The sequence below is a fragment of the Pyrgilauda ruficollis genome, unplaced genomic scaffold (genome assembly GCF_017590135.1).
Source record: "Pyrgilauda ruficollis isolate IOZ18807 unplaced genomic scaffold, ASM1759013v1 scaffold2, whole genome shotgun sequence".
Classification (NCBI taxonomy): Eukaryota; Metazoa; Chordata; class Aves; order Passeriformes; family Passeridae; genus Pyrgilauda; species Pyrgilauda ruficollis.
In genome coordinates, this window is record NW_024519206.1 from 28,035,049 (window position 1) to 28,050,733 (window position 15,685).

General features: G+C 43.6%; 1 protein-coding gene across 1 annotated transcript; it reads left to right on the forward strand.

The window, feature by feature from the left end:
* The first annotated feature begins 250 nt into the window (after positions 1-250).
* On the forward strand, positions 251-13,625 carry PDIA4 (protein disulfide isomerase family A member 4). The gene is made up of 10 exons (XM_041466353.1): positions 251-405; positions 5,733-5,910; positions 7,659-7,864; positions 8,506-8,644; positions 9,155-9,360; positions 10,449-10,607; positions 11,515-11,666; positions 12,048-12,204; positions 12,293-12,526; positions 12,952-13,625. Exons 1-10 carry the CDS (start codon positions 303-305, stop codon positions 13,365-13,367), a joined length of 1,950 nt encoding a protein of 649 aa, XP_041322287.1. The 5' UTR covers positions 251-302; the 3' UTR covers positions 13,368-13,625.
* The last annotated feature ends 2,060 nt before the right edge of the window (positions 13,626-15,685 follow it).

Below are 15,685 nucleotides of genomic sequence, written 5' to 3' on the forward strand. Positions count from 1 at the left end.
GGGCGCTTCTGCGCGCGGTGGCGCCGCCGCTCTCCTGCCGCAGCTCCGATCAATGGCGCCCGTGTCCCGCCGCGGCGCCGCGCCCGCCGTCGCCGGGGGTCCCCGGGGGCGCCGCGGAGCCCGCGAAACCCGCGCACCCCGCACCGCCGGCCCTCGTGATGATTGTTGATTGGCGACCCCGCCAAGCACGTGTTGAGTTGGCAGCCAATCAGCGGGCGCGGCGTGCCGCGGGGGGCGGGGCGAGCGGCGGGAGCGCAGCGTAGGGAGCGGACGGGCCGGGCCGGGCCGGGAGCGGCGGCAGGATGAGGATGCGCTTAATGTGGGTGCTGGTGCTGCTGCTGGGGCTGGCTCAGATCGCCCTCCTGGCGCGGGGCGCGGCGGCGCAGGAGGAGGATGGCGACGGAGGTGAGCGCGGGCAGGGGCCGGGCCGGCAGCGCACGCCGGGTCCCCCCGCGGGAGGCGGCGGCGCGGTCCCGGCGCTGGGCGCTGCGGAGAGCCCGGGTCGGCGGGCGTCGCTGGGGCCGGGGTGCTCCTCGCAGGCCTCTGTGCAGGACGCTGAGCCCGCCCCGCGAAGGCGCTGAGGTCGGTGCGAGCCGCTTGTCCCGGCGCTGCTCGGCTGTCCTGCGCCGTGGGGCGGCTCTGCCTCGCCTCTGCCAAGCACGGAGTTAACAGCTAGCTCACAATTAGCCATGTTGGCAATCACCGGCTTCTAAATCTCCGGGGAATTTGCGATTTCTTTATTCAGACTCCTATCGGACAGATTGCGATTTCGTTTTGCGGAGTGGGACTCTTGATCAGGAACTGTGGTGATAAGACGAGGAGTAATGGGTGCAGATTGAAAAAGGAGAAATTTAGGTTCGATATGAGGAAGAAATGCTTTACTCTCTGGGTGTGGTGAGGCTGCCCAGAGTACCCCAGTGCCGGCAGTGTTCAAGACCACCAAGCAGTGGTCTAGTGGGAGGGGTCCCTTCCCATGGCCGGGGAGCTGGGACTGTGAGATCTTTAAGGTCCCGTCCAACCCTTCTTATTCTATGGTTCTGTGACTGAGCACTCGTTTCCTTACTCCTTTGTTCAGGAACTCTGTGCATTCTTCGTGTTTCAAACTGATTTTTTTTTCCCCCTCACAGAAGGAAGGTCCATTGTTACCATCTTCTTGGTGTTTCTTCCTACCGTCTTTGGATCTCACTGATGTGTGTCTTCTCCTTTCCAAAATTAGCTGAAATAAAGCTGCTGAGGCTTAATGAGTATTGTGCCTGTATGTAGGAGGCAGGCATTTGAAGGTGTTTCTTTTTTCAGTTTTAAGTTTCTTTCATGTGGAATTTGGTAAATTATGCATCGTTCATATTTCCTGCATGAACACTGCTGTATTTTAAATATTAGAGGGCTTTTGAAGAGACTGGATTATGGATTCTGAACTCATGTCTTGCAGCTTCTTGCTGGCCTAACAGGCACTAAAACTTGCAGAAGTGCATTTAGATCAGTTACCCTATTTGTGTATGGTTTGTAGAATAAGGGTAAAGAGATTTGTTTTAAATGACATGGCATCTGCAGTGAGGAGATGGAGATACAGAACCTTCCTGTGGAGCTCTTTTCTTTTTTTCTGTTGCAAACTGGAATACAATTTTTATGCCTCTTTCTCTGCTTTTAGCTAGAACATGGTTATGGTTTCTTTGTAACATGTGACAAAGCCTAGTACTGATTTCCCCTGCCACCTTCAAAGGGTGAAGTAACACCTGTGATGTTACAGTGTTACCTGTGGCTGGCAGCAGTGGCTCCAGCTTCTTGTGGACCTGGCTCTCATCAGTATTTCCTGTGCTTGCTGCTCTTCTCATCTTAGGAGTTCTCAGGATCAAAGGTACACAGTGATGGAAGTATCTCCTGCTGTGTGGAGCTGAACACTAATCCACTGCCCAGCTTTGAATAGTTTTCCAGGTTCTATTGTGTATCTTGAATTTGTATATAGATCATGAACTAGCCTTTACAAAGCCTTTGCCTTAAAAATGCACATAGTTGGGGATTTCAATTTTTGCCCTTGGAATGCAGACTTGGGTGAAGTGGAATAAATTTACTTTGCAACAAGGAAGTAATCTTATGCACATCGATTGTTGGGGAGATGAAAAGTTCCGAATTAACCCAGCTTGTTGCGCTGCAGGATTTGGGAAGCTTGAGCAGGGCAGGGGGGTGAATATGCTGGAAGTGAGGTTAGTCTGGATCCTGACCACTACACCCTTAGCATCCTGATGATGGGAAAGGAAGGATCATGTAGAGGATCCACCACAGAAAAGATTGAAGGGGGCTGATGATATTGAAAATCTTGCAAATACCCTAGCAACACATGATGAGTCCTGAGTTCTGGGTTTCTGAAAATGGAGCTCATCCAGTTAGGGAACAGTGTGCTCCTCAAAAGGAAACTTCCAGGCAGCATCCCAAAGTCATTGGTGTCTGGATGCAGACTTTTTTGTACAGGATCTGCTTTGTTTAAGAAAATGTTACTAGGCTACATTTCTGATAAATGCTGAGTGTTCAGTGAAGTTACTGTAAGAATTAATTTCAGAGTAGCTGTCATCCTAAAGAAGGCCTGCCAGCCAGCATTGTGTACTTCAAGTCTCAAAAAAAGTACCTTCTTGATCATGTTTTTGGACTTGTGTAGTAATGTGTTGAAATTTGTGGATTCCTTTGGTGGGGGTTTTGGGAGTTTTTTTTGTTTTGTTTTTTTTTTTTTAATTTTTTTTTTTAAATTTTTTGCGTGTGTTTTGGTTTTTTTTTTTAGTATAAGAGGATTATCCATATTTTACCAGAGGACAGGTTTTAGCCACAGTTGTCACAGCTGTTGGTCTGTCCGCTGGCTTTACAAGTCACTTTAAGAAACAAAGATATTTCAGTTTGGGGGCAGCTGTTTTATTTTCATGGGCTGATTTATGTAAGTATTTATTAGCTACTTCTGCCACTTCAGGTGCCACAGACTCATTCTGTTCTCTTTAAATTGTAAATTTTTAATGCAGAGGAAAGTTTCTTGGTTTTTATTGGGGGGGGGGGGGGGGGGGCGCCTGTGAGGAGGGTGACGGGCGGTATGTTTGTTTCTCCCATGGTTAGGTCCCTGAAACAGGTCTTTCAGTCCCAACAAGAAAGGGATGGCAGAGGTAGCTATGATAGCCCTGGGTGCTGGTGAAGCTGGAAGCTACAGAAAGTAAGTCTGCACTCTTAAGGACCGATATCTAAGTGTGCTTAGCTTTCTTTTTAGTGCACGCCCTCCTTAAGCTGCTTGGGAAAAGGTGGAGCCCTGCTGTTCCAGTGCTATTGTCCTGCCTCCATCTCCAGGGAGGAGGAAGTGGGTGTGTGCAATGCCCATGACAATGTGTCACTGTCAGGGAAGTTTTACCTTCGCAGGCTGTACGGCCACTTGTAGGGAAAGATACAAAATTATTTCACTGAGGGGTGGTGGATTTGATGGTTACATTTTCCACCATGGATGTTTTTGCAGGTGATACCTTGTTCTTTCTGAAAAACAGGTGCCACTGTAGCTGCTGTGTTCTTCGTCTCTCTTGGGGGTGGGTGGTGAGCAGAGAGAGCAGGAGCAAGGGTCACAACCCGGTGGATAGTTTGAGGCGCAGGAGCAGAACTGGCGGGCTGGTTTTGCTCGCATTCCTTTGTGTCAGGAAAAATCATATCTGAAGCAATTTGCCAGGAATGCAATGGTCGGGAATTCAGGCACAGGCCAGCCAGGAACAGCCTGTGGTGAAACATAGCCCTCAGAACTGCTGGGCACCCCTGTAAGGCACAAGTTTTGCCTGCTGGAGCCCCCTGAAATCCAGCTGTTTCACCGGGGCAGTCCTGCAGGTATGTGAGGCATGGATTCTCTCAAGAGTGAGCAAGTGCTGCAACACAGGAGGCATTGTCTGCTTGCAGACAGTGCTTTTAGCTGCCTCAAAGATCAGGTGAAACACTAGTACTTGTTAAAGAAACCTAATCCAGCTGACTGTGGTTGTGTGATAAACGATCTCCTGTGATCTCTCCATCTTTAGCTTTAGTATTTCGTGCTACATAAATTTGGCCTCTAATTAAAATAAACGTATTTTCTCCAAGAGCCTGTACTGTTTCCTGAGAGCATATAGGCTCATTTTTGTGTACTTTCTTCTAAAATAAAAGTAGCTATTGCAATTTAATGGCATAATTTTATCCATGGTAAGGTTGTTCCTAATGTCTGCTGTTAGTCTGACAAATGTGGGTTTTGTTTTGCTAGCTTTTTCATATCTGGATAGTACATATTTATCATTCTTAACTTTCAACTTCCTGATGAAATCAGAATATTTTCAGAATACTGCTGCAGTAACTCCTCTCAGCTTAGTCAAAAGGCAGTTAAATAGAAAATAATTTTAAACAAGAAGCCCTAATCACTTTTTTCTTTTTTCTTTTTTTTTTTTTCCTCCAATTTCTCGGAGTCCCACTGATTAAAAGGCACTTAACTTCATTGTTTTACAGTTTTCATTTGAGATGAGATATTTTCATTACTTGTTCTGTAACTGAAATTCTTTTAAAGTCCTTCAGGAAGGTCTGGTTTCCTTGAAAGATAGTTGTTTTGTTTTTAAAAAAAAAACTTTAAAGGAACATGTGAAAGGTCAGATATGAAAAAACCATCTCAAATTCCAAGCCAACAAAGAATGAATGAGTAGAAATGTGCTGGTTTCAGCTTTCACATGCTAATTTTGCTTTGGTAATTTAACAAATCTGCTTTCTCCTTTAAAGGACTGTTCTGGACCAGTGGTTTTGGTCTTAATTCAAAGGCCTCTCCAAAAGTTCTTTGAAAGAAGAAGCTTGCCCTCAGTTTTCGTTGTTTGTTTTTTTTTAGAAGAGTACATTTGGCAGGTGCATAGGAGTGGGTTTTTGTGGGACTCCTGCAGTCATTTACTTGATTTTACACTCACTGCAGCCTGGTGCTGATCCAGAGCAGAGTGGTTGATGCTCCTGTGAGTTGAAAGACTCCTCAATGAATAGCAGACCTGAAACATCGCTGTAACTGAAAGCAAGAGTGGCAGAGGTGGATGGAGCAGTCAGGAAAGAAGCACAGTTTTCAAGTGCTGCCTCCAAACCACCTTGATAGAAATGAAATTGTAACACTTGGGTCTATAGCAAGTGTGCCTTGCAGGCAGGCAGCACATGGCTATTGTGGTGTTACAGGTCTCTCCTGAGTAGGGGGTACGAGGGGAGCCATGGGAACAGATAACACATGCTTTTTTGGTTTAAGACACTAATTTTTCCAACTTCAAGTTGGCTACACTTAAAGGACAGCTACTCTGTTGCATGATGAAGGGGTTCTGTTTGAAGTTCAGGTATCATCTGTGTGCCCTTCTTGCCCAGCAAAACATATCTCACTGCCCACATTTCAACAAGATGTCCATCAAACCTTTGTGGCAACTGTTGCATAGATTTGCGTTCTTTAATACTTCTTGTGTCCATTTTGTTAGTTCTCTCTGAAATGTGCAATACGTGTTGATACTTTACTGAAATATTAATAGTGTTAGCTGGTGTAATGGGGACAAAATTGAAATGGTCAAACATCTGAGTTCAGGCTCTTTGCAAACTGAGATAGCTGTCACCATATGTGGAGCACAAACTAATTCATGTGGGTACTTTTCTTAACCACAGGAGTTATCTAATCCGTCTTCATTCTGGTACTGTCACTTTAACGTTAAACTTGACACAATCTAATCTGTGTCATATTCTTACCTTTCCAGAATCTGTTACAAAAGAAGCTGACGATGAAGGTGATGATGATGATGAAGAAGAAGATGATGAAGATGACGATGATTCTGTAGTTAAAGAAGAAAATGGTGTATTAGTCTTGAATGATGCAAACTTTGACACCTTCACTGCGGACAAGGACACCGTGCTGCTGGAGTTCTACGCACCATGGTGGGTTCACAGCAGCACCTCCATGGGTGTAGCATCAGAGCACTTCTCTGCCAGGGCAAGCTCCTAAAAAGTGAGCTTGTGTTGCCGTTTTAAAGATGAGAAAGGAGTAACTTGTCTGCAGGAGATGCTCAGGACTCTGCTATAGTCCAGAAAAAGAGATGGTTCTGGTGGTGGTGAAGAAACTTTTTTCCCACCCCTGTACCATGCAATAACTAGCAGCCTGCTCCCGTTCCACAGCTGTGGGTCATACTGAGGGATCTCATGCCAAGGGGAGCACAAGCCTGATTCTATCCCTGTTTTGTGCCTGTCAGGGAAAAGAAATGGTCCCAGTGAGGCCCAGAAAAGTCATGCAGTGTGGTCTTGCAGCCTGCTGTCATCCTGCCAGTGCTGGACCACTGAGAATGCTCATCTGCACATGAGAGTGATGGAGTAGATGGAGTAATGAAGACTTCCCTAGCAGGGGAATTGCCAGGTTTTCCTTTCCAAATTCACGTTTCTGCCCTTGACAGAAGGGTGTGGTGTGGTTGGGGACACAGCTTGTTTGTATTATCAATTTAAGCAGTGCCTCATACATCTACCTAAGATGGCAGTTCTGCTGGCATCCCGGGGTATACAGCACCACTGGTCTGCTCCAGGGAGCTACAGTGGATTTACCTGCATATAACCAAGACAAAGGATTTAGGCCAGGATATATCTTCTCTTGCATTCTTATGTTCAGAAACATTAGGGATGGTAACTGGGAGAAAACAAGAGTAGGAGATACTGTCGCTAGAGTTGCTCAGTTAGTGATGCAGCCAGAACCTCTTTTCCTTTGTGGCTCGGTGAAACAAAAATGACTTACTCATTGGCCCTTCTCCAGCCTTTGAATAGAGGGGGAATATGATCTTGCTTGAGGTGGAGCTGCATTTTAACTTGCGCCATTCTTGTCACAGAGAATCCCATTCCTTCTTGGCTGTAGGCACTAATTCTGCAGCTGTAGTTTGCCTACATGAACACTAAATGTGAAGTTCAATTTATCTGAGCAGAATGATGTGTATCATCATAGACTAAACACCTCTCCTATTTTTCTACTCCCCTTCCTGCCAGCTGAGATGCTAAGGAGCACAGGCTATCTGCCACACACTTCCTTCTGTTTTCCTACATTTTTCTGGTTTCATCTTTACCTTGTCAGGCTGAAGCATTTAGCATTTATTATGCTAAATGCTTGTTTAGCATTTATTATGCTGGTATCCTCTGTCATGCCTGCTTTTGCAGCAGGAGCCTCTGTTCTTCCCAGAGAGTTCTGGTGTGGCCAAAGAGGGGGCAGATGCTGTGTTACCATGGTGGGTGGGACATTTCATTAGGCCAAGTTAACTGCTGGTTGATTTCCTCTTTCCTTCAATTTAGGGTGCTAGGGAGAGAAGATAAACCTTGGTTAAGGAGAAGCTGAAGTTAGGAAGAAAGGAAGAAGCATAATGTTTACAACTTTTAGCAGTTGTTGAATTTTTTTACAGTGGTTTTATAAAGCATATGGCAATACATTCCACATTGAATGAAAATTAAGAAAAGGAAAGGTTTTGATGTGAACATACAGTACATTAGCTACAGTTGCTCTCTATTTCTTCATGATCCAAACAGATAGCAAGACAAACATTTCTGTGCTTATAATGTGGATGTCTGTTAGAAGGCATCCTGGAATTGCAGAGCAGCAGAGCACCTCTGCATGTCTGCTGTGCATTTACCTACCTACTTGTGTCTTCCTCTGACAGGTGTGGGCACTGCAAGCAGTTTGCTCCTGAGTATGAGAAGATAGCCAAAACTCTGAAGGAAAATGACCCTCCTATTCCAGTAGCCAAAATAGATGCTACTGCAGCCACTTCACTGTCAAGTCGTTTTGATGTCAGTGGCTATCCAACCATCAAAATCCTGAAAAAAGGCCAAGCTGTTGACTATGATGGGTCTCGGACAGAAGATGGTAAGCACCAGTCCTTTGCAGCTCCCTGTAAGAAAAGAAAATAGCCTATAATCTTGTTTCTTAATATGTGGCTGTTTTGAAGGACTCTGATATCAGTTGACTTCTCTTAAAGCAAGTAATATTACGAATGCTGAAATTTTCCCTGTTTTTTCAACAGGCTGCATGCTAGAGGACAATTTTGCAGGTAGTGGGTAGTGCTGTTATTGACAGAAGGTTTCTAGAAATATGACTTGACTAGAAGAGAAGACAGTCTCATGTTTGCTGAAGGATCAGCCAATAAACATTTGATCTCTGTATTGAGTGTACAGAAACCCACTTATATTTTGCTTAATTAATATGCCCAGCTCGAGTCAGAAGGGGAAAACTTACTTTTTTATCTGACACGGAATTCAGTGCTTCAAAGTACAGATCTGTGCTCTGCATAAGACACTCTATGGGGTGAAGAGAAGACCTTCTTGGTAATGCCAACAAGGAAATAAGGCATAAAGGAGCTTGATTAAGAAAGTGTTCTCATGGAAACCTGATGTGTAGTCATTGGTCCAGTACTGTGCTTGCCTTCCGATTTCAAATTCATGCATGTGGCATGCTACTGGTATGATAAAATGCATGCTTGCTAATTGGGTTGTTGAACTGTGTTTCAGCTATTGTGGCCAAAGTCAAGGAGGTTTCTGACCCCAACTGGACCCCTCCACCTGAAGCTACTCTGGTATTGACCCACGATAATTTTGACGAAGTTGTGAATGATGCTGATATAATCCTGGTAGAGTTCTATGCTCCATGGTAAGCAAGACCATGTATTGGTCTCTATTTGTCTAGCACAGATGGCCTGAACACACTTGGTGAACCTGTCTACCGTTGTTATGCCTCATTACACATCTTTGTCTTGTGCAAAGCTCTGGTATACCTGATTTCTAATCTGCACCTGGGATCATGTTGCAAATCACTAGCAGACTAGACTGGATCTATGTCTCAGCAAGGGGTGGTGTCCGGATCTTCATTGGAGGTTCACAATATTTACTGATTTGGGAACACACTGAGATACTGAAAACCAAAGAGAATTGGTCCTTAGCTTAAAAATGGCTTCTAAAAATGAAGCTGTAGTAATGTGAGGCTAGGCACAGAGGCCAGCTTCAGGTTGCAGAGACACATTTTCCAAGGCTGAAGTGCCCTCTGTGGATTCAATGATCACATTTCTGCATGCTGGAAGACTTAACTCTTCCACTCCAGGGGTAGAAGGTACCTGGCAGGCTTAATGGCTCGTAAGCAGCGCCCTCTGCTCTCCCTCCCTAGGTGTGGACACTGCAAGAGGCTTGCTCCAGAATACGAGAAGGCAGCCCAGGAGCTCAGCAAGCGCACGCCTCCCATCCCCCTGGCTAAAGTTGACGCCACAGCTGAAACGGAGCTTGCAAAGAAGTTTGATGTTACTGGCTACCCAACTCTCAAAATCTTCCGCAAGGGCAAACCTTATGACTACAGCGGTCCACGGGAAAAATATGGTACTGCAACTTAGGCTTTTTCTCGTGTTCTGAGGGCTTGTATTGTATTTGCAGGGATCTTCGTGGCAGGGAGGAATGATGAATTTGACTCCATGTTCTCAGCAGGCTAATTTATTATTTTATGATACTTTATTATATTAAAGAATACTATACTATAGTAAAAAATACAGAAAGGATACTTAATGCTAAAAAGATAATAATGAAAACTCTTGACTCTTTCCAGAGTCTTTCCCGACACAGCTTGGCCCTGATTGGCCAATGAGTCAAAACAACTCACACCAGAATCCAATGACACAATCACCTGTGGGTAAACAATCTCCAAACACATTCCACGTGTGAGCAAACACAGGAGAAGCAAATGAGATAAGAATTGTTTTCCTTTCCTCTCAGGCCTCTCAGCTTCCCAGGAGAAAGATCCTCGGCGAAGGGTTTTTTTCAGACGATGTGAAGGCCACAGGCTTGGCCTCAAATATTTTGACATATCTGTAGGACTTGCAGACTTGTTAATGTCATAGCAGCAGTAGCTGGGGAAAACTAAAAAATTCTGCTCTCATACATACGCAGGATATTTAAATTTGTCTCTAGTCTTCATAACATCTTTTGATGGTAGTATCAGCTCCTTTCAATATCAAGTAAGTTAAATACACATGGTGAACAGTGGCAGTATGGGTAAATGGGCAGATTTTAATTTTACTGGAATGCACCTTGGGGGCTGGCAAAAATACCCCATATTAAGTTTTAATTAGACTTAAGACTACTCAAGTAGCTTTGGCTCATAACAGGTTCAGGAGACAGTGAAGGGTCTGGAATTTCAGAAAGAAGCATTGCTTGCAAGATCAACTGATATTCATGGATTGTGTGCTTGGTCACCTCTTCTGAAACCAACCTGAAAGGGAATATTCAGAACTGCAGCTTTAAAAACTTGGACTGAAACCTTGCTGATTTGGTCTTTAGGTTATTGTGGGAGGCTGCACTGGAGGAAAGGTGTTCGTAGGAAATGTGACAGTAAATGTTTTAGATGGAATGCCCAAATCTTTCAGTTCAGTAAATGTTCTAAGCAACTTTTTGGGGGCGGGTTTCTCTCACAGGTATTGTCGACTACATGATTGAGCAGGCTGGTCCTCCATCCAAACAGATTCAGGCTACCAAACAGGTACAAGAATTTCTGAGGGATGGGGATGATGTCATCATCATTGGTGTCTTTAGTGGAGAGAATGACAAAACCTATCAGCTGTATCAGGAAGCAGGTAAAGAATGTTTTAAAATATTAATGGAATATATGTTTTGTTGGGATTTTGCCTAGCACTTTGGGCATGGAAAGATCATTTATTTCTGCTCCTAGTATAGTAGGGAGGGTTGGAAAGGAGAAGTAGTAGGAGGAAGGGTGATCTACTTGTACTCAAAAAATAAGCTCTCACCAGATTTTGAGGCTGTAACTGAAGTGTCAGCCAGTCACAGAATACACCTCTGCTTGGTAATTGTGTCCCTAAAAACATGTGGACTAGAGAGGAGGGAAAAATTGTTTCCTGAGGAGCAAACCACAATTTCTTGGCTTAAAACCTAGATGTGTTTGCTGTCTATTACACTAGTTTCATATCTGGCAGCCCAGAGTCACCAAACTCATTTGGGATGAGAGGCCTGCAGAAAGGATCATCATCCACTTCTGGGTCAGTTTAGTTAGACCATTCCTGGCAACCTGTCTATGTCTGATTCTGGGGCTGCTGTCATAGTTGGATTAGGAGCTCATTTGTTTGCTTCAGCATGGCAAGATACAGAACTGTTTCCCAGGCTGCCCCAAAGCAAATAGTTTGACTAGCTGACCAGTTTGGGGGGAAGCCAAGAGGTAAGAGATTGACAAAAGAATAACTGTTTTGCTGTATATGTTTTGGAAGCTATTCAAGGTGTTTGAGTGTGTAGAATAACTCACCAAGTGGATGGGTTGTTGAACAGCATTCAAATAGCGCTGCTGGAATTGGATGTATATTCACATGCTTCTCACCCATGGGTGAGAGCTGTTGTCTAAGACTGGGTTGTTCTGTGTCACTTGGAGAACAGGAAGAGCGTTTCCTTGCAGTTACAGTCTCAAGATCTCAGTTACAGACTGCCAGTTCACTTTCTAATAGCTTTTCCTTCACCGTCACCTTAATTTTTCAGCTAATGGTTTGAGAGAAGATTATAAGTTCCATCACACCTTCAGCAATGAGATTGCAAAACTATTGAAAGTTTCTCCAGGGAAACTGGTTGTCATGCAGCCCGAAAAATTTCAGTCGAAGCATGAGCCCAAGATGCACGTTCTGAATCTTAAAGTGAGTAGATGGTCCAGAGCTAAAGTGTTTGTGTGTGGGATTGAAGGTTCTCTTTCTCTGTAATTGTGATCAGTTGGCATCTTCCTGTTGGAAGTACTCCCACTAGATAGTTGAGTCAACCTGTTTGTCCACTGAAACTGTATTTCTTTTTCAAGAGAACTTTATGAAATTAGTCTAGATGTTATGTTTTCAAATAATAATTTGTCCATACAATATTTGATGCTCAAAGGTTTGAAGAAAATGTGGTGGCAGCCTTGTTTTTATAACACATCCTTCACTCTTTCGCATTCATGTGTGTCCCAATATTGGTTTTTTAGTAGTGTGCAGCAGAAATGCTGCTTAAATCTGTTTGCTTGAACTTTTTTCACTATTTCTTTACAGGACTCTACGGATGGATCAGAGATTAAAGAGCACGTGCTAAAACATGCTTTGCCTCTAGTTGGTCATCGCAAGCCTTCCAACGATGCCAAGAGATACTCCAAGCGTCCTCTGGTGGTTGTCTACTACTCTGTGGACTTCAGTTTCGACTACCGCGTTGGTAGGTTTGCTACAATTACCCTTCCTTCACTTTGAGAGGAGGCAGAATAACTAGAAATTACTAATTCTGTCCTGTTCTGGTTTTTCAGCTACTCAGTATTGGAGAAGCAAAGTCCTGGAAGTGGCTAAAGACTTCCCTGAATACGTGTTTGCTGTTTCTGATGAGGAAGATTATTCTTCTGAAATAAAAGATTTGGGCCTGCTTGAGAGTGGAGAGGATGTCAACGCTGCCATTCTGGATGAAGGTGGCAAGAAGTATGCCATGGAGCCAGAAGAGTTTGACTCTGATGTACTCAGGCAGTTTGTGGTGGCATTCAAAAAAGGTACTAAAAAGTTTCTAAAATAGGATTCTCTAAGCTATTTTGTTTACTCTTCCAAGAGTTGTTTCCTGAAGTAATTGCTCCAGTAAACAGAGTCTGTGGCTTTAAAGCGTGAGCTGGTCATTCATATTTGGGACTACTCTATTAAATCATGGGTGGATGATTTACTTTGTGGATGGACAGCCATAAAAAGAGGAGAAGGGTTCTAGGGAATTGCAAAAAAAAATCTGTTGCCCATATTTCATGAGGTTATTGGGCCACAAGGTCACCAGTTAACTAGCCTGTATTTCATGCTGAGGTAAGTTCATTTGCTGGTGCAGTGATTTTTCCCTGGCAGGAGGATGTACTTCTGCCCTTTCTTAGAGGAGATTGTAAGGGCTGCTCTTACCATATTCTAACAGTGTTGTGTGTGTTTTGCTTCCTTCTAGGAAAACTGAAGCCAATTGTGAAGTCTCAGCCAGTGCCAAAAAATAACAAAGGGCCTGTGAAAGTGGTAGTGGGTAAAACTTTTGATACCATAGTGATGGATCCAAAGAATGATGTTCTCATAGAGTTCTATGCCCCATGGTGTGGACACTGCAAGAAACTAGAACCAGTGTATAATGAGCTAGGCAAAAAATACAAGAATGAGAAAAATCTGATTATAGCCAAGATGGATGCTACTGCCAACGATGTGACGAATGACCGCTACAAAGTGGAGGGATTCCCCACCATCTACTTTGCTCCAAAGGACAAGAAGAACAACCCAATTAAATTTGAAGGCGGGGACAGAGATTTAGAGCATTTGAGCAAATTTATAGAGGAGCATGCAACAAAACTCTCCAGAACAAAAGAAGAGCTTTAGATAAGCTGAGGGTGGAGAAGAAAAGTTGTTTGTACAATGTAGTTAAAATCAAGTTACTGACAAAACTTGGTGACAGAAGAATTAAGCAGTTTTGAGCAAAGAGATTCTTGAGCAGTAAAGCAATTTCAGTATCTTTTTTTTTTATATGGCAGATGAGTTTTTTTCTGGACACTGAACTTAATACTCTAATATGAATGTCTTATGTTAGTTACAGTTTTGATCTTTGGAGAAAAATACATCCTTTATTTTTTGTGACTATCTTGAGCTTTGTTCTTTGACTCCAATGCAGCTGCTTTTAAGTTAAAAGATACTACCAAAAAGAGAGAAGCAGATCCCTCAGACAAACAGTTTTCTCTTATTTGTTGTTATGGTTACTGGGGGGAGCAGTCTTTTCAGCTAGTCTTTTCTGTTGTTTCTTTGTACCTATTCATGTGACTCTATCATTGTGTTCATAGCTGAGGATAAGAATGGAGGTTTTCTAAAGTGTGGATGAATTATTTGGTCCTACTGAGATAAGACACAGGGACTTGCTAACTAAGTGTGCTCTAGACCTGTTTTAGCCTCTCTGTAGTGAGAGTGATGGTAAAATACCAAGCTTTTCTAATGTACCTCTCTTTACTAGTCCTTATTGATTCATTTGCATCTTAGTCTTCCTGAATATATTTTGGAGTAATTGGAGTGTGGCACAAAAAGACCATCTAGTGGGTGGCAATGCTAGGATTCTGGTGTCAGATCTGTGTGTTACTGTCTCCTTTCCTTTTGCAGAGAGGAAAGTTTGATAGTCATTCTTCTTTGGGCAAGCAGACTGAAACCTTCTAATGACCTTTATTCCTCTAGCAGGTACTGCAGGTGCAAAGAATAATCACATCCTCCCTGTGCTCCCCTTGAGAGTATATGCATTTAAAAGTGGCTTTTTATCTTGAATGGCCCAGTTTAGATGTGTCCATAAATTTATGGGCCATGTTGAGGTTGCAGACTTATGCACTCTAGAAGCACTGTCTGCCTCAGAGCTGTGATGCTGCGGTGTGTGCAACTTGAGTGTCCCTGAGGCAGTTTTGATTCACATTTCGTTTTATAGGTAGTTCTCCTAGCAGCACTGTTTTGTCTTGCAAAATGTGACCAGTCTTCCTTCAGTAATTGCTTGTTGCATTAGTTTTTAGATTTTCGAGAGTGTGCAAATCAAAAACCACTACCCAATCTTTTTTTTTTCTTCTGGGGACATGCATTCTTCTACGTAGCAAGGATAAATCCATGTCCAGGAGGTGGCTGTTCAGGTAGAGTCTGAGGACCCAAAAGGGACTGCAAGGGGGTACGTAGTCCTTACACCTTCCTACTGCACTTGGCATCCCTGTTGAAGGGGTGTCCTTCCCTTCTGCCTTAATAGGGGACTGTCCCCCACTGTTAACAACCCACACAGCAAAGCATAACTATCAAATTATTCTTGCTGAGGTGTATGGGACTGCAGAAAGGCTTTCCCTTAGTTAATGGCTTAGCCAAAGATAGTGAACAAAGCTCACCAGCTGATTATGAGTGAAAGGGACAGTATCAAATTTCCTGGGAGTGCTGGGTTGTGCCTGAATGCTATTCAGCTCCTACTCTTTATCAGCAAAAGCTGGGAAATGCTAAGCAAGTAAGTGTTAAAGCAGTGTCATCATTTACCTCAGGCCCTGGCATTGCCCATCTCCTCTTTTCACATTAGAGGGCTTTTTCTTTCTACTGTCCTTAAGTGGACAGATGGCTGTTAAGCTTAGACAGTATTTCATCTACAAGACTCTTACCAGATAAAGTGCATTATCTTCCCATCTACTGTCATTTCTCTTTGCAGCTCTTCTGTAGAGCTTTCAAAAGCTATAATCTATTCTAAATGTGTTGTGCAGGCAACAGGAGCGAGATCAGACTTAGCTGAATACCCAAGGTGATTTTTTTTTTTAGCTTTAGAAAATATACATACAACTCAGGACTGAGCTTGTTGCTTATCTGCCAGTGTTATTAATTCAGTTCTTCAAAGAACTAGGCACAAGCTTTTAAAATCAATTCTTAGTTCAGGTTCTATGCCCAAGCAAATACCTCACACAATGCTGTGGGGAACTAAATTGCTCCTTGTTAGTTGTTTGCAGACTTAAAGGGTTTTATTCCAGAACAGCTGCTGTCTAACTTACAGGGGAATATGGATAAATACAGAACATGTAGAAGGGAGGGTGAAAAGTCCCTTATTGAAGGACTTCACTCAGGGCTGAGGCACCATTCTCCTTGGGGGACAGTAAGGGTTAAAGTTGAGCATGAGCATTTCTTGGGTCTTTTCTGACAGGTGCTAAATT

Excerpts from the sequence above, each read along its gene's own strand:
- PDIA4 (XM_041466353.1), top strand. The coding sequence starts at position 303 with ATGAGGATGCGCTTAATGTGGGTGCTGGTGCTGCTGCTGGGGCTGGCT. Across the intron at positions 9,361-10,448 it reads CGGTCCACGGGAAAAATATG|GTATTGTCGACTACATGATT; the intron begins GTACTGCAACTT and ends TTTCTCTCACAG. Across the intron at positions 11,667-12,047 it reads TGCACGTTCTGAATCTTAAA|GACTCTACGGATGGATCAGA; the intron begins GTGAGTAGATGG and ends ATTTCTTTACAG.